The 24696-nt window shown below is 42.0% G+C and overlaps 1 protein-coding gene and 1 long non-coding RNA gene across 2 annotated transcripts in view; one reads left to right on the top strand and one right to left on the bottom strand.

The window, feature by feature from the left end:
* nfatc1 (nuclear factor of activated T cells 1) overlaps positions 1–24696 on the bottom strand; it is a 47791-nt gene that overhangs the window by 13679 nt on the left and 9416 nt on the right. The window contains exons 5-9 of the mRNA XM_003447265.5: positions 23196–23368; positions 20902–21042; positions 10299–10354; positions 6908–7040; positions 2249–2857 (exon numbers count right to left, since the gene is read on the bottom strand). Coding sequence (XP_003447313.1) covers positions 2249–2857; positions 6908–7040; positions 10299–10354; positions 20902–21042; positions 23196–23368 — 1112 coding nt within the window. The remainder of the gene's footprint in view (positions 1–2248; positions 2858–6907; positions 7041–10298; positions 10355–20901; positions 21043–23195; positions 23369–24696) is intronic.
* Positions 8906–12323, top strand: LOC109196668 (uncharacterized). The gene is made up of 2 exons (XR_002058075.2): positions 8906–9800; positions 10301–12323. It is a non-coding gene; the product is annotated as an uncharacterized LOC109196668 (long non-coding RNA).

Genomic DNA, 24696 nt, shown 5'->3' on the forward strand with positions numbered 1-24696 from the left:
CATTGGAAGGAGGCAGGAACAAGGACACATCTGGTTTTCCTTTTTATACTGAACAGAGGAGGTTTCCACACTGAGATCCGTGCACGCCTTTTTTTTAGCAGTGCGCACACACAGCAGCGTTCGTGTTTCTTTCTCTTACTTTACTTGATAGGCGGTATTACAGATGTAAGAAAAAACACTGTTATTAATTGATCTGTGTTAAATTATTGTCTGAATGTTACAGTGTGCTAAGTTAGTTAAATTAATATGCACAATATTCCCAATCTCACAGTTTCCTCTTCAAAAACTCAAAGTTAAAAGCTGAATTAAACCTCCCGTCTACTGCTGAACTATGCCACTTAACCTAAATATTTAATTTGAAATAATGTCAAAATGCAACAGCACAAAATGCTGCCAGTTTACGAAATATTACACTGAGAAAATTCCTCAGAAAACGGTTTGCTTTGATGAGGGATTTGTTTCTGTTTACCCTGTACAGGAAAGGAGGCATCTTGTTCCATTTACTGAAATCAGCAGCAGACTTTCTGACTTTTAGACCTAACAAATATGTGAAAATCACTCGGCTCTGTAACAGGTTTTAAGTCGCTCTAAATGTGAGTGATGCGGCGGTGAGGTTAGGGTTGAGCTTTTCATTCAGGGGTGGGGCTGCACCTCTCCATCGGCCAGTGACAGGAGCTACACTAGCAGATGCATAACCAGCGAATGTATGCGTAACATATTAAGGCTTTGTAATAAAGCACTTTATCTCCACCTGAGTCTCAGTTCTCAGGACCTCACATGGCCTCCAACTATTTCTAACAGAAGATTTCAGCCTTATATCATAAACATTCATTCTTCAGCCTCACTCTTGTCAGAGAGAAAAACATGAGTAAAACCTGCGCTTACAGCGAGTACAACATTCACTCCCTCATTTGTGAGCTGCTGGTAGAGTGCTGGTCATTAATGTAATTAACTTACAGCATCTGTTTGTTTACGAGTTTATAAATGTGCCTCATTTGGATCAGGCCCAGGTTGTTGCTGAGAGAGTCATGCCTGATATTTGGATTCTCCTCAGTCTGCAACAAATTTTTCTGGCAAAACTTCACCTACTTCCAAGGTGCATGGAGAAGACAAAGATCTGATGACATGAAGACGTGAAGACTCCAGCCACACTTAAAGTATTAGGGAACTTCCACCTTGGCAGTGTTGCAACAGCTTTGAGATTTACCACAGTTAATCGCAAACAGATTGCACGTAAGTGCCAACTTGACCCTGTTAATTAAAAATCTGATTGAAGCAGACTGTCGCCGCCTTATTGCCAATTTATCCCCATTTTATCGCTGTTCTGATGCACCAATGATGCTTTGAAGAGGGAAACTGACTGGGAGTCATCTCAGACCAGTTCCCCATCCCTGACCACTTCAAGCAGGGCCATTACAAGTTGATTGCACATGGTCACTATAATTTTGATCGCGTTGCGGTTTCAACCACAGTTTTTGCTAGTGTGACTGTAGCTTAAGCTAATAGAATAAAAGCAAAGCTAAACGAGCACACACACACACACATATTGCTGGTTGTTACACATATTTTTGACTGCATACATCTTAGGCATGTAGATCTGAGTCTGAAAAGCTCTAATTAACACATAGATACTACCATTCATTTTTTGAAACACATTCTGGATCTTGGGTGTAGCGCTACACTACAAGTTTTATTACTGAAGCGCAAATGTTTTATTTCAACAAACTATAAGACAAAGAAGGTGTAGTCAGTGCACTTTAGATGTGCTTGGAGGATTTTGTGCTTCCAGGTTTCCAGGCTAGTAGTTTCCCACTCTTCCCCTCTCCTTACTATGATAAAACCCTAAATCCTCCACTTGCTATGACTTCGTATTTACCAAAGACAAATGAGATCAATCTTATCTCTTAAGTCTCAGCAACAAAGCAAACAAACATTTTCCACAAATGTCTAACTGTTCTTTTAAATGACTATGAGTCAGAGGATTTCCACACAAAAAAAGAGGAAAAAATTTTAAATTGTGATTTGATGGCCCAAAATTTCCTGGCAAAAGTGATAAGTGAGTCATATGATAATCAAAAATGCTATCAGCGCCTGGAGATATATTACGGTCATTTTGTGCTGGAGGGTAATAAAAACCGTATTGTTTCATCAATTAGGGGGCTCGATGGGGATTTCGCTCTATAATTTTTTCCATGCAGTGGATTAGAAGCATTTAAATTCTGTCTTGTAAAAGTAAAGAAAGTCTCACCATCATCAAGGTACATCTGGTCCAGCTCTTGTGGTTCTTGTTTGATGCTGACAGCCAGTGCCGAGGGACTGCCATCCTCCTGCAGGGAAGAGCGACCCCTCTCTGGCACTTTGGGGTGCTGCTGAGCGGCTGGGCTTGTGCTGCCACTCACCGGCTGCGCTGGTGTCATGCAGTGGGTTGGAGAAAAGGGGGCGTCAGTCGGGGTGGAGGCCTGCGAGGTTGGAGAGGAGGAGCAGCTGCTGGGAGGGTAGAGGTTGGGTGGCTGGTAGCGCCCGGGTGTCTCCTGAATGATGGAGACGTGCGGGATCGGGGACTGTGAGCCCGGCTGTTGGACGGCCGGGCCCGCAGGGAGGCATTTTGAGAAGGGTGAGGATGGGAGATCGTGCTGTTTAGGGCTGGTGCTTGGAGGTGAGGAGGAGGAGGGCTTGGCTGCAAGTTTCTGCTGGCTGGCTGAATAAGGCCCGCCAACAACACATGGCCTGAGGTCAGAGGTCATCATCGGGGCCATGACTTGGGAGGGGTAGTATGGCTTTGGGAGTAAAGGGCCATGTTGGGTGCACATCAGAGGAGCATCATAGTCATCGCGAGGCTCCGTCTTTATTGTTGGAACTGAAGGAAAACAGAAGGAAAAGCTAAATGAGTAAACACATATTCCAACCATCCTACAAGTGTGAGTGAGCGAGTGAGTTAGTGAGTGGGTTTGTGGCTAGGATACACACTGCCAAACAAACACTCTCATCAATGAGTCTCTGTGTTAGGGCCTGAGCTCCCCCACCCAACAGAAAACATTCACAAAAGTAGAAAAAAGCAGTAAAAAAGGGATGAGTCATCAACACGAGAAAAATCTGGCTGCTTCTATAATAAAAGCCCTGTTTTCTTTGGATCCTGTTCTGGTGCTAATATCCACTACAGTACATGTGCGATATGAAATATGTTGCTGCAGCAGCAGCTTCGTGCTCAGCAGGGTTCAGTAATTTCAAAGAAAATGACTGCCTCCTCAGCGAGACAAAGCAAGAGTTTAACTGAACACAAACAGATGAAATTGGGTCTTTGGGGTGTCGGAGGATTGCGCCGATAGCGTGAGCGAGGACGTTGAGTTCAAATGAGCCACGTCTTGTTTTCAGTCGCTGTCATCTTGGCCATCCGTCCAGATTTCACAGCGAAACATGTTGGACACCAAGTTTCAAAATGCGGGCCATCAATCAGCTGAAGCCAATGACACCACATCAATCTTATATAACAAGCGTTTCAGTGCGGTTACAAGCACACGACAGCACAGCTCTGACCCTGAACTGCATCACTGCATCACCAAACTGGATCTATTTCTTCTACTTTTTTTCTGCCGAGCATATTTTAGATGATAATATGAAGCATGTGCTTGAAATAGAAGCTGAAATACTTAATAACCCATGCTTTATTCTCCTTATTCTTGTCACACTTGTTTGATTTGCCGACTGTCTGCTGATTTTATGTTATTCTGCATCTTTCTCGGGGATGTCTCTTTAAAAAGATATTTTTAATCATAGAGGGAGTTCCCGAGCTAAATAAAAAGGCTAATTAGATTAAAAGGAGTGAAACTAGGACGTGTCATGCCTGGTGAAGCCTCGCCTGTCAACAACTGTAAAAGAGGAACTGCAATGAGATAGTTACACAAACCGCACGACTAAAATAGCAAACGCACCCCTATTTTGGGTCTGTTTGGAGGAAGTGTGTCTGCCTGCTTGTGAAGGGTAGATGCATGCATGTGCAAAGAAGGGTGCAGAAGAAGTGCAAATAGTTTGTTTTGCCAGAAAAGAGAGCCTGCCCTTGGGTTTCCGGAGTGAGAAGATCAACCATGTGTACTACGTGTCCCAAAATAAATCTGTTGTTTTTGTGTGAGCTGTTGAAACACCTGCTGTTGATGAAAAAAAGAGAAAAAGGTACAGATGTGATTTCTTCAAAACAGAAGCAAAAAACCTGAGGCGCCGCGTAGAACGTAAATCAAAGCATAACGAAATGATTTACAGATTTCTTTAATTGATTATTTAGCTTAAACGCATCAAATTTAGAAATGTGATTGAAAATAGGTGCGCAAGTTTGAATTTGACGTCAGCAATGCATTTAAAAATGTTGGGGGACGACAAAAGACTGGAAAAGCGTTGTAATGCTAAAAAAAGCTCTACACAGCCCACAACAGGTTAGTTACATCTAAAAACAGTTTTCAAAAAATAGATACTGTGAAAAACTACATGAGAATAAGTTTCTCAATCTAAACCTTTCATCATCCACGTTCATATTAACATCAAATGATCCAGAGAATCTGCAAAAATTCCAGATTTCAGTCAAGGACGAGGCTAAAAGCCAAATACTGAATGGTTGTGATATTCAGGTCAGATGTGAAGAACAGATATAAAAAAGATCCATAAATGCTGCTGCTTTCTCTTTTTAGATGGACTTGGATGAAGGGGAAAACTTCAAAATCTTAAGTTGTTTTTGGAAATCACTGACACCACACCCTTCAAAGATCAGTGATGACATCGGGGGTCCATCTTATTCGCACATCTGTGAAGGCTTCATTAATGCTACATCATTTAACTGTCAGCCTGCTCACGTTACAATGGCACAACTCCATAGCAAAAGAGTGCGGGTGCTAAACTGGTCGTCATCCAGTCCCAGTTTGGCATTTGGAGCTTTATGAAACACAAAACAATGACAAAGAAAACACCTGAGGCGAAAATCCCATATTTAGTAAAAATGGGGAACTTTTACTTTCAAAAGTCCAGCAACGACCTCCCTCGGTCCTCCTTTTGTTAAACAAATTGCTGCAATCAAATTCAAAATGAGTATTTTTTTAGCAAACAATAAAACATTTGAGCCTCAACATCTGAAAGGTTGTCTTTGTATTATTTTCAATTAACCATCAAGCTGAAAAGATTGGGAAATGACTGCATTCTGTCCAGACATCTCATTGAGGAACTGAGGCCTTGATCATTTTTTCCAGCTGTGTTTTTACTCAGTCTGTCCATTTGTTTAAACTTTCTCAATGATTTTCTCCCTTTCTAGAAGACTGGCAGATTATATTGTTCAGCCTGCTGGCTTGTTGCCTTAAAGCTTTCACCTTCTAGGAGACACTGACCACATTGGGTGTCCCACAGTCTGTCCACTCCCTTACACTCTGCAGCCCGAGGACAATGCTCCACTTTCACGGCGGGGCACTCCGTCGCCCACGTACAGGGCCGGGCCAGTTCAGCTGAATCGCAGCTTTGAACCACCCACTGGATTTTCACTCCAAGCCTGGAGTGCAATTAGCAGTGGTTTTTACATTTCAGTTGGTGGGTCAATGTTTATATTTAGCTTGGCAAAAGGCTCTCTATTCAAATAACATGTTTTTCCCATGCCCCTTTCCCCACCCTCGTGTGTCCAGTTGCCTCAGCATTCATGCAGCAACAGGTATGGAAAAGAACAGATTTTATGGATTTCTTTTTACAATGGAGGAATAATAGCGTTGCTTTGTTCCTCCCTAGCAAACCACCAGACAAGGGGGGAATACAAACTGTTTGTTCTCGTCTTCAGAAGTAAAATCCCAGCGAAAATGTTTCTAATTAGTCTGGGATGTGGAAGGAAAAGAGCAGACAGAGTAGTGAGGGGCTGGCATGATGACAAAAAAGTCAAAAACAAAAAATTAACCAAAAGGCTGGAGATTAATAGAGGGTTATATATATTTTATTTTACTTTGTGACCAAAATGGTTTGACTATTTGAGTTTCAAGCTGACGGGACTGTTTTGTTAAATTAGCAAAAACTCAACTCTACACTAAACGATAATGAGAGCAGCTGTTTTTTTTAAATAATTATTAAAACATGATGGTGAATGGTACTATTGACCCCCAGCTTAACATATATCTGAAGACAGTTTTTACCTTATTCACACTAAATTTTCCCTTTTTTGTAGTTTTATCACATCAAAATTTGCTGAAAAAGAAGTTACAACATAAAGTGGATCCACTACGCGAATGTCCATTCACAGAGAATATTTTGCTGATTCAAAATAAATTCATCCAGAGTTGCTTTAGATCCCTTCCCCCTCCCTTTAAGATGGTAGTTCTTATGATTTGGATCTCATTTGTGAGGTCTAGAGCCACTACAAAAAAAATGTTTAATGAATCAAAAAAACACTTAACATTTTTTCTAATGCTGTGGTGCTCACACTTTTGATTGTTAGTAATTGACTAAAAAAAGTGTGGTGTGGGTCCAGAAAAGCTTTGAGATCAATGTTTTAAGTGACTTTCTTCTGATTGGCTGCCCATCTAAACATTGACAGCAGGTAGGTGGGGCTTGTGTGCTCACAACTAGATTCAGGAGTAGAAAAAGACAACTTGAAACAAAGCTTTTGGCTAAGAGTGAACATAGACTGACAGACTATTTTGAACTTTAGCCATTTTTATATGAGCATCCCCACTGTAAGAGCATATGTAGGTGGCTTGATTTGGCTGTTAAAGGCCCACAGGGATTTGGGGCTCCCCCTATAACTGAACCAGAGAACTTTTTGTGTGCTAAACAAATGTGTAAGCCACCACACTGTGGACTCACTGTAACAGCAGACATATGAAAGGAGTTTAACATCTTGTTAAGGACAGTGGTGACTAAACCTGTAAATAGCAAACTATGAAGAAAAGTTTACCAGTGGCAGGGACGTAGGTGAAGCGCTGGTACTGGCTTCTTTTCCTCTTGCCGTTGCAGATGTAGAAGTTCACGTGGACAGGAGTGGACAGTCTTTGGTTTCGGTAGGGAGGGATTTCAACAAGAAGCGAATTCTGCAACACAGAAAAAGTTCTGTCATTAAAACACACCATCTACTTAAATATCCATTTAATTAGCTTATAGCTTTGGATTTGCACTTAAACTTCTTAATTAGTACATATAAAAGGAGGAAGTAGTCACTATGGCTTTACTCCTCTTGTTTGTCATCTTGAAGAGGTAGTTGTGACAAAGAAACTGAGGACACTACATACCCATCTGTGCCAATTTGTCAATCACGTGTAAACCCTGACCTCTACACAATCTGATTATTTTGGCAACATGTGTGTCACCCCCTGTTGGCCATTAGAAGGGGGAAATGGGAACACAAATCCAGGCTGCAGTCCATTCCACTATATCGTAGCTTAAATTTAAGGGGCGGCAGATACAATGTAAAAATCTGGTTGTCATCCGAAAGCCACAAAGAGGCCATGAAGTAAGGTTAGAGGGAGCTCTGGTTGTTTGCACAATGAATAACTCAGTCAAAGTGAATAAATTGAACCTGGGAGTGTCCAGATAGTTTATTTCCCCAGCAGAGCTTCCTGCTGAGAGTGAAGGCCAGAAGTGACCACACTCCTGGGTTCAGCCTGTGGACACATGAGCCCCACGTGTGTGTTTCTGTGCATGTGTGTGGGAATATATATGACCGAGTGTGTTGGAGGCGCTGCTCAGTAGTCAGGGAGGAAGTCATCCGTCTGCAAAACTGAGCTTCGGAGGACAGCCGGGCCTGACATGTACAGGTGAGAGCTGACACACGTTATATTAAATCACTACAACTGTAAAGCTAAGTGGAGCCAGATGAGGCTTTTCTACTTTCCTTACTCCCTGAAATCCATCTGCCCTTCAGAGAAATAGCAATTAAATTTCAGGAAAGGGTTCCTCATTTGGACTGTGTAAACTGTGTCCCGGTTAGGCAGCTGTGTTTGCAGGATTTCACTGGTGTCACATGTAATTGAAGTCATTCAGATATTTCTGAAAGTTTTATGCCTGCATATTGTGTGTTACATCATAAAATTGCAAATTAAGTTAAAACAAACAAAAAAAGCAAAAGAAAATCTCAACAAAGGTCTGGGAGGTTTAATATAATAAAACTGGTCCTATCATGCAAACAGTGGGAAGAAAAAATGTGACAAATCGAGCATAGAGGAGCATTTTTGGACTCTCTAAGTGAGTGCGTCAAGACCATCTATCTAGGTTTATATGAGAAATCTGTATCTAATTATAAGTAATTCTTAAAAAGAAAACGTAATCATCCCTCGTCTTCCCAGATCTGTGCTCATTGGGGCAGGTCAGTCTGTTCAGGTGACGTATTCTGGATTTGTTGTTTGGTCTGAGATTAAACTTGGCCAAAGCAGCGTCAGTGTTTGAAATGGGACCAATCCAGCAGACTGGGCTGAGAGGGGAGGGACGGAGAGAGGGAGGCCCTTTGTCTATTCAAGCAGACAGATGTGCCCCAGCAGTCACTCTAAGTGAGTGTGTGTCTGTGTTTTGCAGAGGGAAGACACTGGGAGCAGGTGCAGAGCTTCACATTTATACACGCTCTAATCCCCTCGTCTATCTCCCAGACTCCCACCACGTCTCTGGCTCTCTCTTTCCCTCAGCTGTCTGAGCGCAAGACAGGATACGCTGCCAGGCTCAAACTCCCACAGGTGGAGGGCTGAACTTTTGAACACCTTTTCCACACATTTCAAACACAACACTGAAGCTTCTGTCCTGGGCTGAGGAAATCAGCGCTGTTATTACAGTCGCAATTAGGGTTGTTTTGTTCGGTGATTCACAACAAAAGGCAACACTGGAATTGATACTTCATTAGGTACACCTGTTTGGCTGCTCGTTAATCAGCCAATCACATGCCACCAGCTCAAATAGACGTGTAGACATGGTCAAGGTGATCTGCTGAGGTTCAAACTGAGCATCAACAAGGTGATTTAGGTGACTCTGAACATCGCATCATTGTTGGTGCCATTTGAGAAACTGCTGATCTACTGCATCTAGTGCTGAGAATGGCTTGAAAACAAGGCAATATCTAATGAGCAGCAGTTCTCTGGGTGAAAAAATACCTTCTGGTTGATGCCAGAAGTCAGAGGAGAATTGCCAGACTGCTTTGAGATATCAGGAAGGCAAAATAACCACTTGTTACAACCAAAGTAAGCAGAAGATCATCTCTGAATGCAAAACACATCGAAACCTTGCAGCAGATGGGCTACAGCAGAAGAAGACCACACCGGCTGCCACTCCTGTCAGCTAAGAATAGGAAGCCAAGGCTGCACTTCACATGGACTCATCACACCTGGCATCAGCAACAAGAAAGCATGGATCCACCCTGTCTGGTAACAATCATCAGGCTGGTGGAATGATGTGGGGGAAGTTTTCTTGACACGCTTTGGGAGTGTTGTATAAACACCTGAACATTGTTGCTGGCCATGTCAATCTTTTTACGACCACAGTGTATCCAACTTCTGATGGCTGCTTTGAGCAGGATAACAAACCATGTCACAAAACTCAAATAATCTCAAACTGGTGTCTTGAACATGACATTGAGTTTACTGCACTCAAATGGCCTCCACAGTCAGCAGATCTCAATCCAATAGAGCACCCTTGGGACGAGATGGAACAACAGAGTCATGCCATGAATGTGATGCTGTCGTGCCAATATGGACCAAGAATGCATGAGGAATGTTTTCAGCCCCTTGTTGAATCTATACTACGAAAAACTGAGGAATTAAGGCAGTTGTGAAGGCAAAAGTGTGTCCAGTACAACCATCAGGAAGTGTTTGGTAAGTGCACTCCAGCACTTCTTCCAGCACTGTAAAATATTTCTTGTAAATAAATAAGAGATCAGATATAAAAAGCATAACAGCTGAATAATGAACACACATTATTTTTGCAGTATTAGCTAAGGAGCTGGGTTATTTTGCCTTTCCTTACAGGTTTATGCTAAGCTAGTAGATGAATGACTAGAATAGTTTACAAATTTTAACGTCTTCTTCAGCTTCCCATCTGATTATGTATAAATTTACAGCAGATTTGTGATTCAATAAAAAAACACATGCGTTGCTGTTGTTAAGGCAGGTTGTTCCTCATCACACTGAGTGGGGCTCCAGTCGCTCTCGGCTCTCTTAATTTAGACGTTAGTTTGTTTTTCAGATGCGAAGACTAAACATTTTGGCATCGAGTTCAGATAAATGATTGGGAACAGCTGCTCTTTACACAGCGCTTTAATCCTGAAATGAGATCAGCTTTGTCACGATCACTGTGTCACATGTATCACTTACAGGCTTCGAGGCGTCTCTCTCAACCTTGGCCTCAGTCTCCCAGATGTGGTGACCGTCTAAAAGAAAGGACAGGAAACAGAGAAAGACTTAGCAACGACGGTTCAGAAAATAACCCACCTACTTGGCTCCCAGCAGAAATGAAGAAATGCAATGACTGTTGTTATTATTATCGGTTACATCAGTGATGTATAAAACAGCTCCGGAGAGCGGAGGATATCACGAACGTCACACTGTCTGACCCACGGCTCATGAGCTCATATCCTCGGTCTAACAAACCGGGGACAGACTTCGAGACAGCAAAATCGCACAGAGAGAAATCTGATGCAATCCTGAAAAAAAAGAAAAGCAGTCATACCAAAGAGATGAGCGACATCTTTGGTGGATGAGAGAAAGCTTGACTTCATCGCTGTGTGGAATCCCAACATGCTCGAGCAGCTGGTTGGCTCGTTAATGCGCGGCGACTGGAAACTGACAACTCGCCTCGACTTTCAAACCTCTCATTTCTTCTGTTCTCATAGGAATCTTTCTGCTGTCCCCATATAATGATCGTTAAACGGTACTGGTACTTTTTTCTCTTCTTTTCTGGTAATGTGCTTTTTCTTCTGTTTAGTTGCCACAATAAAAAAGGTTTTCCCATCAGGCAATAAAACGAGGCATCATGTGAACTGCTGGAAACACAGGCCTACTAAAAAAAGCTCGGGTTTGATTTGTCATTTTGCCCAATGAGGTGTGAGTAAAACTATATTTTTCAACCAATTTATTAGACACAGAGGGAAACCACTGTGATTTCTTTAGACCCCTGACTCATTAACAAGGCTCTAAATTGACATTAAAGGGCTGTGAAATTGAAAACTGCACTTTAAAAGAAAGAAAAAGTCAACTATGGCCAAATTTGTTGAAGAAAATTGACTCAGTATCGCTCAACATGATGCCTGCAGTTTGACAAGTGGAGCGTTTGAATGGAGCAGACAGCTCAGTGGAGACGGACGGGACGGTGTTTGAGTAGACGGGAGTTGTGAGGTGGCACAGATGGAGGAGGTGCAGTTTGGCACTGACTGGAGAGCCGGAGACCTCTGCTCTGTTTGATCTCACTTTCATTTTTCTTATAGCTTCTGCACATGCCTGGCACTTAGGATTAGAGTTTCAGGGTTGCTGCTCTCCAGCAACAAGCGATAACATTCGTTTTGAATGAGTAATAGGGCTACAAATTCCTCTCAGACGATTTGAATCTTCGAGTGTCAAGTTTACGCTCATTATTTCAACTTTAACTCTAAACACAAAATAAAAGTCTTTTTTTTACCTAATGTTTCCACAGAACTCCTTCATATAAAACAGACTATCATCCAAGAAAAACCAACAAAAAAGGCTGAGATAGAGCGCGCTGTCACTTTAGTAATAACTCGAGGGAAACCTGAGAGGGGCTCAACTGAGAGCTGAGCTGTCACTTCTGGAGACATATTTTCAAACTCCTCAACTATCAGAAGCCCGTCTCAAATACTGTTTTTACAATACAGGCTCTGCTTGTACTAATTTAGTCAATTTTTCAGTGCACCTGCTGTAAGTAAGAATGTGGAACTCGGGCTGAGCTATTAGAGCAAAGTTTTCTTTGTAAGCCTGCTCTGTTTAAAAGAGCACTTTTTATTTCTGCTAAACATCAAACATCTGACATGGTTTCTGCTGCCATTAGCCACACCGTGCTTAATAATGCATAATGTTTATGCTGCAGTCAATATACACATGTAAATGTAAGTGGTTGAAATGACTTCAAAGGGATGGAAAGAACATTTCTGACAAGCTGCAAACCAGAAAAGAAAAAAAGGAAGCAATGCAATGCAGCCTGTGAACTCTGCAGATACATCAACAGGTTCGACTTGTCTTCCAGATGACACTTAATACATCTCTTCTAGCAGCGCATGCAACTCAACATATATCATAAAACCTTGCTATTACTTGTTGTATGTTTGTCTTTTTTCACTGGTAAAAAAATATTTTAATTCAATTTCAAGTCAGTTTTCCCTACAAGGTCTCTTTAGTACTTTAAAAACTAGTAAATATTACATTATCATAGAAAGAAAGCCCACAATACAATAATTAGTATAAGTAACGAAAACGAAAAAAAAAACTTCATCATTCAAATCTTCATCCTCGTGACCGGTCTAGATGAAACATGAAGGTATGAGAGGAAGACAGAAGGGGAGTATACGACAACCTCCTACGTGAAATATTTATGACTTACTGACAGGAACACTACGAAACTTCTGAGAAAAAAGTGACAGGTTATGACAATAAATTTTTCATTACCTAAATTTTTCAGTCTTAAAGTGGACGCTCATTATGTTCATGTCTGGCTCCACATTTTTCTTCTTGGACTCTACTAGAGATGCTTTGCATGATTCACAGTTCAAAATAATCATCAATCATCTCTAACTGGGCCTCCCCTCATCCTCTGTCTGAAACAACACGTGTTAGCTCATCTCCCTTTAAAATAACTTTCTTCTGATTGGTTGCCCCTCAAAAGAGTTGTGGGCGGGGCCACTGTGCTCACAGCCCGAGCTGTGTGTTACTGACATCATAAAGATCCAAAAGTAAGAAAGACTGTCTGAAACGAAGCTTTAGCTTTTGCCTCAAGGGGATTACTTCTACATAGAGTTAGTTAATTATTCAACTTTGGATATGTTCAATGTGAGCATTGGCCACTGTAAAGATACAGGTATGAGAGAAATGAAGGGAAGCATAAATGTTCTACTTTAATTCTAAAAAACAAACTGAAATCTCAGAGATAATAAATGTAAGCAGCATTCTGCAAGCTTCAAGATAATCTGGTACAGATGCAAGGTGCAGAGTTATGTGAAGTGCACACACACACACACACACAGATTGGTGCGTGGTATTATGATTCAAACATAAGATTTATAAACAATATGGCAAAGAAACCTCCCTATAAACAGAAAAGAGAAGAAAAACAGCTTGTCATGCAGGAAGTTCTCAGTGAAAAGAATATCTTTACGTAAGCAGCGCTGACTAACTTTAAAAATAGTTAACATGACTAACACTAAAATCTGCACGTTTGTCTGTCTTTCCTCAACTCCACTCTGTCTCCTCACTTCAGGAAGCTCTCCAGAAGAGAAGCCTTTCCAGTCAGTGTCAATTCACAGGAGATGAACATGTTTTTTAGATCTCCCTCAACGTCTCTGTCTGTTTCTCCCCGTCTGCTTTTGCCCTTCTCTCTCTGACTCACGCACATCATTTTTCACATCATCACAGAGATAGAAAATTTGAATTGAGCAATTTGTTCTCGGTGCCCAGCTACCTACTGCCAGGAAACTTCTCAGGAGCTAAAAAAAAAAAGAGAGAGAAAGAGCTTTGAAAAGTTGAATGCGTGGGATGCCTTTGTTTGAAAAGACTGTACCGGATAATTGATAACCACAGAATGTAATTGATAACCGCAGAATGTTCCAGAGTTATAGGGCAACATCTGCGCAAAGCCTGCACCGATCCAATGAAAAACTTCAGCAGCAGTTTCTCTCCAGCTCCCCTCCCACCAAATTTCAGCGAGCACAATTTGGTTTCTAACTCTCTGGCCCACTGTGCTGGATAATATCCAATATTATCTAAGTTAAACAACTCAGCCTAAAACCACCTCGACCATATAAACCCAGCACCCCTCTTCCAGCTCTCACAACGCCCAAGCTCCACCGGCCTTGGCACCGTCCCAGCCTCTCAGAAGTCGTACAATTCACATTTTGTTAGCAATGGTCTACACAAATCATTACTTTCTCAGAGCAGACATAACACAGAGCAGTCAATGACACAGCGGTGGTGTGCTGCACAGAGTCATGGCAGCCGAGGGGGATCAAACAATATACAATACAGTTATTTGTCATGTTGTGTTTAGAAAGAGATTCAAACAGCTCCTTGTGTGTCTTAATTGAGGCTGGGTGGAGTAAAACTTTGGTGCCCAGAGTGAAACAGCGGGGTGGCATGTGCCCAAGCCCTCATAACGTACAGTAAATATAAACACATGCTCTACCCAAGTCCATGTGGCACAGTGAAAGAGTTCCCTTGTCCTCTGACTGACGACTGAGACCTCTTCCTTACCACCCTGAAAACATTTGGATTTTGGAAGCTGCTTGCACACTGAGGCGAGCTCAAATCTGATAAATGGCAGCAGATACTGACATCCAGCCCTCAAGAGCACCACTTAAAGCTACAGCGGCGCCTGCCACTACACAACGTCACCCGTTTCATAGAGAAATCAATCTCTGGAGTTTCTCAAAAAGGCTGGCTTTTCTTTCTTTTTTAAGAAATCATACCCTATAATTTATGAAAACATCATCTCATCTGTTTATGTGACTGTAATTGATTTGTTTATGAAAAATAGCCATTGTTCTCAAAAGTGTCCGAAGCAGCCAAACCACTGAAGAGCCATTGTTCTGTTAATGTAATGAAAGTGAAGTGCGCCGACCATGCGTACCACCAAAGCAAAGGAACCCTCCCTCCAAACCAAACCACTGCTCAAAAGATAGCACAGCTAACAGAGCCGCCACAGTGTGCAAGTTAAAACAAACTCATTCGCCCCGCTGGCACATTACTGTCATTACGCTACTGTCATCTCGCTCACAGCTCTCATTAGTTTAAAGAAGGATGGCTGTCTGCTGTTTTCTACTGGTAATTTTAGAAACCATCTCACAGCAACGCAGCACGGTCAAGTTCAATTTTCAGCTCGTCTTACTTGCTGCTCTGACCAAGAACGATTAGACAAAATTGTTTGGGTGTTCCCGTCAGACAAGGAAAGCTCGGCTTTTCTACCTGCTCGGAGCTCCAACTCGTCGGCTCACAGAAAGAGCGACGAGTGAGGAAGATGGTTCAAGGAAAACATAGCTGTAGGTTTGATGGATCAGGGAAATTGTTATTCGCAGCGATGCTGATTGCAGCCGACCAGGCAGCTCTCCAGAATACCAGGCCAGATGTGAAAGTGCTCTTTTCATTTGGGGTTTTTCCTCTGAAAGGATTTCCTCCAGGATCTCTCGCTATTATCAATCATTGAAGGGAAACACTGTGCAGAACCACACTTGATTAAAAATACTGCAGCAAATAAAAAGAGGGACCCGGTGAAAGTAATCAGCGGTGTGCATTAATTTCAGATAACTGCACTGTTGTGAAACAGCCCAGTTGTTATCGTTCCAAATGGACGCTTTCTGAACTATACAGTTATCATCAAATTTGGGTGGAAAATGTCAGCATCCAGGTGACGCAGCAGGCCTCGCTACAATCTAATATTGAAGACAGAAAAAACCCCAAGAAGATCCTTTTTTAGCTCCATTAGTCAACACCATTTACTAAATGAAAACCATGTGATGCAGCTGGAAACTAGTAAGTGGGTCTGAGAGGTTTGTTTATCATGTTAGTCATATAGTCCAAGCATGATTAAAACAGATTTTTAAAAAAACAGTTGGGAGAATAAAATCAAACCAGCTTCTAAAACCAAAACAAGAACAGCAACAACAAAAACAAGACTACAACAAAACTTAGAACTTGGTCATAAAGGGGGGTAAGTATCCACATCGCAGGATCCCAAACATTAAAAGAGAAGAGACAGCAACAGCATTTCTCATTCAAATTCAAATACTCAACCCTAGCATGCTAGTGGAGAACTTATGTTTCACTTTAATGACTTTTTTCTATTTTCTTTTTCATTGTTCTGATGCAATAAGGTAACATATATGGTTCCCTGTCCAATAAAGGGTTAAGAGGAAGAAATGTTCAGCAGAAGGGCGTATCTCCAATGACCGGTTGAGATTAAACATGAAGGTTTAAGAGAGAGAGAGAAAGTTCCTGGCTGGTTATGAGATTATGCGGTAAGGTTATGAAACATCTTATAACTTAACGACAAACTTGTCACATTTTGTAACCTTATATCGGACCTGCGATGCTCATTTCTAGCTCCATTTTCTTTGAGTCACAGCTCAGAATAATCCTTGTTTATCTTTAGCTGGGCTTCGGTGCAGAGCCTCAGATCATCGCCCTTAAAGATAGCTTTCTTCTTTAAGGGTATCCAATCTTCTGATTAGCAGCCCTTCACAAACAGAAGTTTTGAGCACAGGCGGGTGGAGCTTCTGACAAAACCACATTAGAGATATCGGCTCTCTTTGACATCATCCAGAGCCAAGAGTAGAAAAATCTGTCCGAGCCAAAGCTTTTAGAGTAGCCTGAAACCCGAAGCCTTGTTTCACAGGGATTATTTGTACATACGCTGACTCCAATATGTCTGCGTTTGCCCACATTTAACATAAGCATCCACCACTACAACAGCATATACGGAACATAATATGTCTACTTTTATCGGTACATATCTATTTTTTTAAATAACCATGGTACAGTTTATACTCCTGCTGACAACAAATAAAGTCTTCCAGTACTAATCAACAAAGAGGTGACTAGAGGACAGCAGGGCCTAATTTCCCACATGGAGTGGCTGCGACTTATCACAGAAAGCATCTCCTGGGCAGTAATTTTGCAAATGAAAGCAAGGTGAGATCGAGTTAGGTTTAGATTACAGGCTGATGTCTGCAGCACCAAAGCCATACAGTAATCTCTTATGACTGATTGGCTGCAGTCACGAGTGGCAGCTGAACCGATGTTATCTTGGCCATTTCTGCTAAAGGCGGGACATGCGGGTAAGATAAAGCAAAGCCAGTTTGTGTTTTCAGACTGTGTGTTAAAGAGCAGGTGACAGAGCGTGCAGGTCTCTATGGGAAACAGGGATTTCCTTCATGAGCGTGAGTCACAGGCAGCAACAAAAACAAACTGAAAAACATGAATATGAAACTGCACATGCATGAAAAACACGAGGTCTCAAGGTCGCCCTCTCTTGTCACGTTCACACTCCAGAAGTTTCCCCAGAACCTCATTATTTACCACAAGAGGGAAAAAAATCCATCGGACACTAAAACACAAACCAAAACAAATTGATTTTTTTTTTTAGCAAGTTGGCATCTCAAGGCAGGGTCACTCATCCTGGCTATAATTGCAGGGGAAACTCTGACTAAAACACACACACAGACGGATTCACTTGTAAGTACAGGATGGATGCAAATACACAACTCTCAGGAATATTTGCATCTGTCAGCGTCCGCATGTTCTGTTACCGCAGCTTTGTGAAAGTTATTTTGTGAGAGCGCTTTATTGGAAGATTTGCAGGAAAATTGTCCATTGGTAAAAATAAATGCTTAAGCCCTTTATGGCAACAAAATCCACCACTCCGGATTTATGAGTTTGATTGTTAAATGGTTTCTCAGAGCTCCGCTTTGGCACGAGTAAAAAAACAATAAAAGTCTAACTTTTCCAGAGCGTACATGTTCTACATGAAGATTTGAAAACAGAGATGAGTTGTATATTTTTTTTAAATATGCAGATTTGAGCCTTTAGTCATAAGCCTTATTGGTTAGTATCTTATTATATCGGTGATGCCATTTCACCTCAGAGAGTAATGACGTCTCTACTAGTCTACTGTTTCTATTTATCTGTGTGTTTATAAAGAGAGCAGCTGTAAAGAAGAGCCAGTTTGATCCACAGGGAGCCCGCAGCTCATAGAGTTAATGAACTGAGAGCTGGTGGCAAAGAAGCAGCTTGGATAAGGAGGTGGAAGGATGGAGGGAAGTGGAGGGGGGGCAGTGTTGTGGAAGCCTGGCTCAAGGGTGTTTCCATGGTAGGATTGCCCAGGAATCTGATGCTGGTGCCAGACGCAGGGAAACCCTCATCAAAAACAAGGGAGCACACCCATAAGCATCAGTCCACGAGGCCCTAAAGACGGCCAGATTCAAAGCTCAAGGAGAACCAGAGCAGCTAAAGACCCAAACATGTTGGATGTTTCTGTTTTGTTTCCTTTGTAAATGAACCAGATGAATGTATTTACAATGAGCTCAGAGTTTGGGTCAAACAGAAACACACAATTCAGTCAGATCCGCTTCAGCCAAATTGTTATTAATTTATATTCAGCAACATGGTACTGTTCTGGGACCTCTCCGCCCTTTCGAGGGGATACGTGGAAAGCATAAGGCGTGGTCACTGCATCTTCCTGCTCTTTCATACATGGAAAACAGGAGGCAGCAGAAACAGCAGCAAACCAGCCATTCAAAGCAGAGCAGGCATCAGAGATGACACATGCATTTAATGAGTCAGAGACAGCATGGGAAGGAAGAGCTGGGCTGGAGATGGGTTGCCAAGTTGCTTATAGATGTCCAGCAACTGAAGGCAGGTTAAAGCAGATAAAACAGTCCACTCTGAAGTTTATCTTAAATACCAGTTCAATATCAACTGGACGATGAGCTACTGTGGAGCAGCTCATCTGGCGAGTTTACAGCTGAGGCTGATTTCACGGCTTGTTCGAACTAATGCTTTGCTCAATTTAGGGTCAAAAATATGTGGTTTGCTAAGCAGGACACACTGATTGGATGAAACGCCAGGAGGCAGAGCTAAAAAGGTTACATTTATAGAGATAATTGGTGTCGATGAAAAAGGCAGTTTGGTAGTAGACAGTAGTTTGACAGCACTTTCACACTTGTGTCTGAAGCTTTCAACCACATTTCATATCTACGTGCAATGTGGTTTACCTAACTACTCAACAAGCTATATTTTTTAAATTAATTTAATACACGACGGCTATAAATTTGAAATGTGAGATAAAGGAAGAAAGTTTGACAGTATCACTTTACACAAAGGATGATTTCCATCTACAGTAATGTATATTTTGTGGTATTATTGTATTTGGGGACATCCATCTTTTCCATGTGAATATATGGAAAGCATGAGGCAGGGAGTGAAAGCTCGGTACACAACAGAACAGACATCAGCGATAACAAGGATGACACTCAGTCAAGCATAGCACTGAAACAAAGAGGTGGGTTGTGAAGCAGCTTGCAGAGGCAGAATCAACTAGAAGCAGGATTAAGCAGCTTAAAGAAAATGTGCCTACAAGATGTTCAAAGACGTGTCAACTGATAGCTCTGCTCTTCTCTTTCTCCATCTCTGAGTGAAGTTAGCTCTCTTTCCCTTCTCTCCCTGTGAAATACAGGAGCTGGACCTTTAGCTAGCAACACACTGTGCGACAAACTGCACATAAATTCAGTTCTGGTTTTAACAATGAGCCAGTGAAGAGAAGCTAATATGGGAGCACTATGAACTTTATTTTCTAGTTCTTCTTAGTATTCTAACTGCAGGCTTTTAATCAACTGAAGGTTTTTTGGGGAAATTTTATGTTAGCCTGATATTAATGAATTACAACAGTTTAGTCTAGAAATAGAAAATTGCATGAATTGGTTTTTCAACATGACAGCATGGCAGAGGATGTTTCTATTTTAGTAGATGAAAAAAAGCTGTCCTAAATATTAGTTTAATGTCCGCATAGAAACATATATCGTGGTGAAAAACAAGTCCTAGGTTCTTCACAACAGTAGGACACCATGTTTATGAGGTTGTTTGGGGTTATTACAAACCTTTATGTCTTCAAGACATGCACAAACTTATTTGTGTTATCAGGTCTCATTAATAAATATAGCTAGGTATCATCTGCATAACAATGAAAACGTATCCACTGTTATTTTTAATGACATTATACAGGGGAAGCGTGTATAACATGAAAAGTATAGGTGTCAGGACAATTCCTATGAGACTCCAAGGCTGACTTTAGTTTATTACAAAGTGGATATTGCATATTTTTCATTTCTGTTCAGCCCAGAGCTTCATGTCGTGCTCCAAAAAATGGTTCTGGTGTCAGCTCTAATTCATCACATGACATTAGTTCTGCCTCTGATCTGCCCTTTTCACCTCATGAGATTAGAGTTAAACAAAGAGTTTGCGCAGAGAGGAAAAAGATTCTTCTTTCTAGTGTTAATAAACAATCTCACTACTCCATCGTACAGTGCTGGAGGCGGGCTGCCTGTGTGCCCGGGCAGCCTTGAATTCCTTCTTCCACAGGTGGAACAATGAAAAGGCTTCCTTTCTTTTTTTTTTTGAATGAGTCACCGTCCTGATAGGATCACACGTGTTTACATTGCTCAGCCTTGGCCCAAACTGTACCTCACGTTGCTTTGCTAAAGCTAATCAAGGAAATTGCTGTTTGTAAACCTTGTCGTATCAACATCTGGGAGCAGTCCCCGCTCCCTCCAAACCAAAACGGCTTAACGTAAGAAAAAGAGAAACAAATACTGACGCAAGGCGCGCACACACACACACACAAACACACACAAAAGTGTCCACACCACGTGCACAGCCACCCACCTACATGCGCACGCACACACATACGCAACACATGCTGCATTTGTGATCCATTCCTCTGCTGAACAGGCAATGGAAACTTCTGCAAAAGTAAATCTGCTGGGTTAAAAATACAGCGCATTAATGTGCACCACATGTGGCACTCTGGCAGAATGGAGGATATTTTGACGGCGGGGGGAGAAGAGGAGCTGGGAGGGGAGGAGCAGTCCTGGGGTTTCTCCAACAGCAGAGAAAGGGAGACACACACTCACACACGCACGCACTCACATACACACACTGCTGCACCGAGATGAAACAGCGCAAACTCCTAAATCTCCTCCGGCTTTACCTTGAGCCTTTTCCACGAACACCACCTTGGAGTCATGCTGGAAGTTGTGTCCATCGAGGAGCATCCTCTCCCCTCCGGGGGCGGGACACGTCTCCAGGCTCTGCTTATCCACCAGCGGCAGCTCTTGGGCTGATCTCTGAGCTGTGGGAGGGAAAAAACAAACCGGGCCTCATCGCTCTGCTAATACACACCCACTCCCCATGCAGACCTGAGCATCCAGACCGAGACTGAATCACTACCTAGACAGCTTTCACAGAGCTGTAAACCTCAACTTCTCCATGTTAAAATTAAGATCCCTGTTTGGCAGTAAGCATAGAGAGGCTTCATGTTGTGTTTATTTGTGTTTCCCTTAAATTATAGAGGATGTTTCCTCTCAAATATTTCCTCTCCTGATCCTTCTTACGCCTCACTCTTACCTTTTGGCCTGTCTTTCTCATTCCTTGCTTGCCTTTATTTTTTCCCCCTCCAAAACGATCTATCACACGCCACAAAATACTCGCAAACCTTGTTCTGTCTTCAGCTAGATGTAAAGCTGATGTCTTAGCCAAGTTTAGCCCCGGTAATTTCATTCTGATTGACCTGGATACATAAACAGAGGCTGAATATTTGCCTCACATGAGAATCATCTTTTTGTAATTTGATGCTGCTGTTTTCTGATTTTGATAAAACTCTAATTCTCTGTCTTTGGAAACGATCAATCTCTCCCACATCTCTCTGCTTGTCTTCGCCTGTGTGTCATTTTCAGCCTCGCTCACACACCAGGCGAATTTTGGTCAAAAACAATTGCTTTGTGGCAGTCGTTCAAAAACTAACAATGGTCTATTTCAAGGGGTTGAGCTCATGGTTTAACTACTGTCTTTCATTTACCTCATAAGACTTAATCTGTGTGGCAGCCCTCGGTGCCAGAACCACATGAAGTGGCTGATCTGCCTGAATTTAGCCCGGTCCATTGAAAGGTCAACTCCAGTGCAGCACAGTCAATGGGGTTTATCGAGCCAGGCTTAAAAAGCTTTTACAGGGTTAATACTATTACATTAAAGTGTAGTTCACTATCACATGAACCGCATTCAGTGGCTCTCGTTACATGGTTGCATCTTTTTCTTTTATCTTTATCAGCGAATCTACAGCTGTTCTCTTCTTTCATAATTTTGATGTTGCTTATTAATATTCTTTGATCTGGTCGAGAAACAGACAACGAAATTTGATTTGGAAAGAAAAAACTGAACTTTTCAGATTTGAGAAGCTTACGTCAATTTGGTTAATCAATTAAGGATTAATCAGTTCTCATCGTTTCTGATTAATCTACAGCCCAGTCCTTCGGTCTTGTGATCTTTTTAAATCGAGCGGCATCCACTTACAACCACCAGTCACATGGACTTTTGTTGTCTTTCTAATCTCACTCCATTTGATTTGAGAAATTATTAAAAGCCTAAAACTGGAACACGATACAGTATTTCACAAAAACAAGCCTGTCTGCGTCCCCGTCAGCAGCTGTGTGAGTGTCTGTCTATCCAATAAATGTTGAGATATTCGTCTGGTACAAAGCACCCATTCACATGGAAGAGTTGTCTCACACTGATTAAGTTAAATATAGTGGATACTTCTGACCCTTTAGAGGGGTGTGACAGCCATTTAGGCAGCACAAGGCTCAGTGGTTAGCACTGTGCCTTGCGGTAAAAGGGTGCTAGGCTGTATGAGTTCCCTATGATTTCTCCTGCCATCACAAACTTGTTAGGTGAATTTGCCTATCAAAGGAACTTAAACAAATAACTGGTCTAATTGTTATCGTTATATTTATCACATAATCCAGATAATTTTTCAAGAAATTAAAAAAAATCACTGATTTTATAGTGCTTTTATTCTGAAGGTCAAGCTTGTTTAGATGTCTTGTTGCGCTGCATGTATGTGAGGAGATTCTTACACCATACCTGTGAGCCAGTAGCCAGTCACAGTTAGAAGGAAACCTCTGGAGACTGTAGTCTATTTTCTTTATTTACTTCTTTTTGTTAGAATTCGGTGCTCAGTTGGGATAAAGTCTTCAAATGAACCAGTATTAACAAAATGACTTTTCAGCAAATTACAAGTGGAAGTGATGCATCATGGTGGATGCTCATTGCTTGTAATACTTAGAGTCTGTTAAATGCACAGAATGAGTTTCCCTGCTGGGATCAGTGACACTATCTTACACTCTTACCCGTGTCCACGCTAATCGAGCCCTTTAAACGACTGTAGGAGGCTGATGAGTTCATGTTTGGCATTTTCAAAGCAGAACAAATATGAGTCGATGTACTTACAGCACTCGATGGGGTTTGATGCCACCTGCAAAGACACCGTTCTCCCCGTGGCTTGGTTGATGTGAACCCTGAACACCATCCGCACACGCGTGTTCTTGCGTCCGATGTCGGTCTCCCCCTTCCTCAGCTCTATGTCCGAGTTACGCAGCTTCAAGATTCCCGCGCAGTCGATTCTGTGTTTGCAAAGACACAAGACAAAGAGTCTGCTGGGTCCGTTTATGACATATATAATCTCACACTTAATCAGGATTTATGTAGCAAAGACTTTCACTCTGGACTTCATCACTGTAGCCCTGAAGAAGGCTGTCAACAGAAGATTAACATCACCACTCCCAGCAGAGCTTTTACACCTCAGTGGACCTGCTCTGGGGTAAAACTGAAGCTCTACAGGAAAAAAGGCCTGGAAGCATTCAATTTTTCATGAATCTGTTTGTTATAATCCAAATATTGTTACCCCTGCACAAATCTCACCACCAGGAATTGGCTATAAGATGTATTTTGAGGAGTCAAAGTCTTCATCGGACACTTAATAAGCCCCCCCCCCTTCTTCACTGAACTCCTCTAACTTTTTCATACTTCAGTACCTCAGGCCTTTCCAAACGGTTTCTGGCTTTTCCATCGCTCTGCTACTTGATGCCGCATTCCTCAAAGCCTACTTAATGTCAACTTTTACACACACTCGGACACTCCCTTACATTCTTCTGGGCAGACACCAGGGTCTGCTTCACTGGTGAAGTAATCAGGTGTTGATGCTAAGGACCCCAGCTGTTCTGCTCTCTGCCTACACAAACAGACTGACTGCAAAAAAAAAAAATCACATACTGAGGGATCTCATCAGTGAGTTTTGGGGGTTTTTTTCTTTTTTTTTTCAGAAGAAGAGGACAAAAAAAGACACTTTTTTTCTTTTAAGGCACTAATTTATGAAGAGTTAATTGAATTCATACCAACTCGACTCTTGTGGCTTCATTAGCAGCAAAAAACAAATCTGCGTTGGTGTTGCTTAACAATTTAATTTGAAACTTTTCCTCCTAAATCATCATGATTAACTATTCCAGGGATATAATAACGCCTGTACCCTATACCGCATTATGAAACATATACACGTCACACTGGACTGGAGCACATGTCAAATCCACCACAAATCCCTTCGTGTACTCTGTCAATACTGTGAAGAAACCAAACCCCGAGGTGAAGTCGTTGTATAAGTGGAGCTTATGTGTTACATCCATTAAAAAGCAGGGAAAGTGCTGATGGTAGCAGGATGTTACTACCTGCAGCACAGACAGAGACCCCGGGTCCCCTGTTAGCAGCCCCAAGCCTTCCCAGTAATCTGATCTCTGAAGCTCATAAAATGGGAAAAGCCACCCGTCTGTGTGCAGAGAGTAACACTTCAAGAGCAAAACGAAAGCCCTAAAGGAGACTTGCAAGCTCAAAGACATGCACAGATAAATCAAAAGCAGCAATCTAACATGCTTTGATGAGGCTTTAGCAGCCCGAGAGG

This window comes from Oreochromis niloticus, linkage group LG22 (genome assembly GCF_001858045.2).
Source record: "Oreochromis niloticus isolate F11D_XX linkage group LG22, O_niloticus_UMD_NMBU, whole genome shotgun sequence".
NCBI lineage: Eukaryota > Metazoa > Chordata > Actinopteri > Cichliformes > Cichlidae > Oreochromis > Oreochromis niloticus.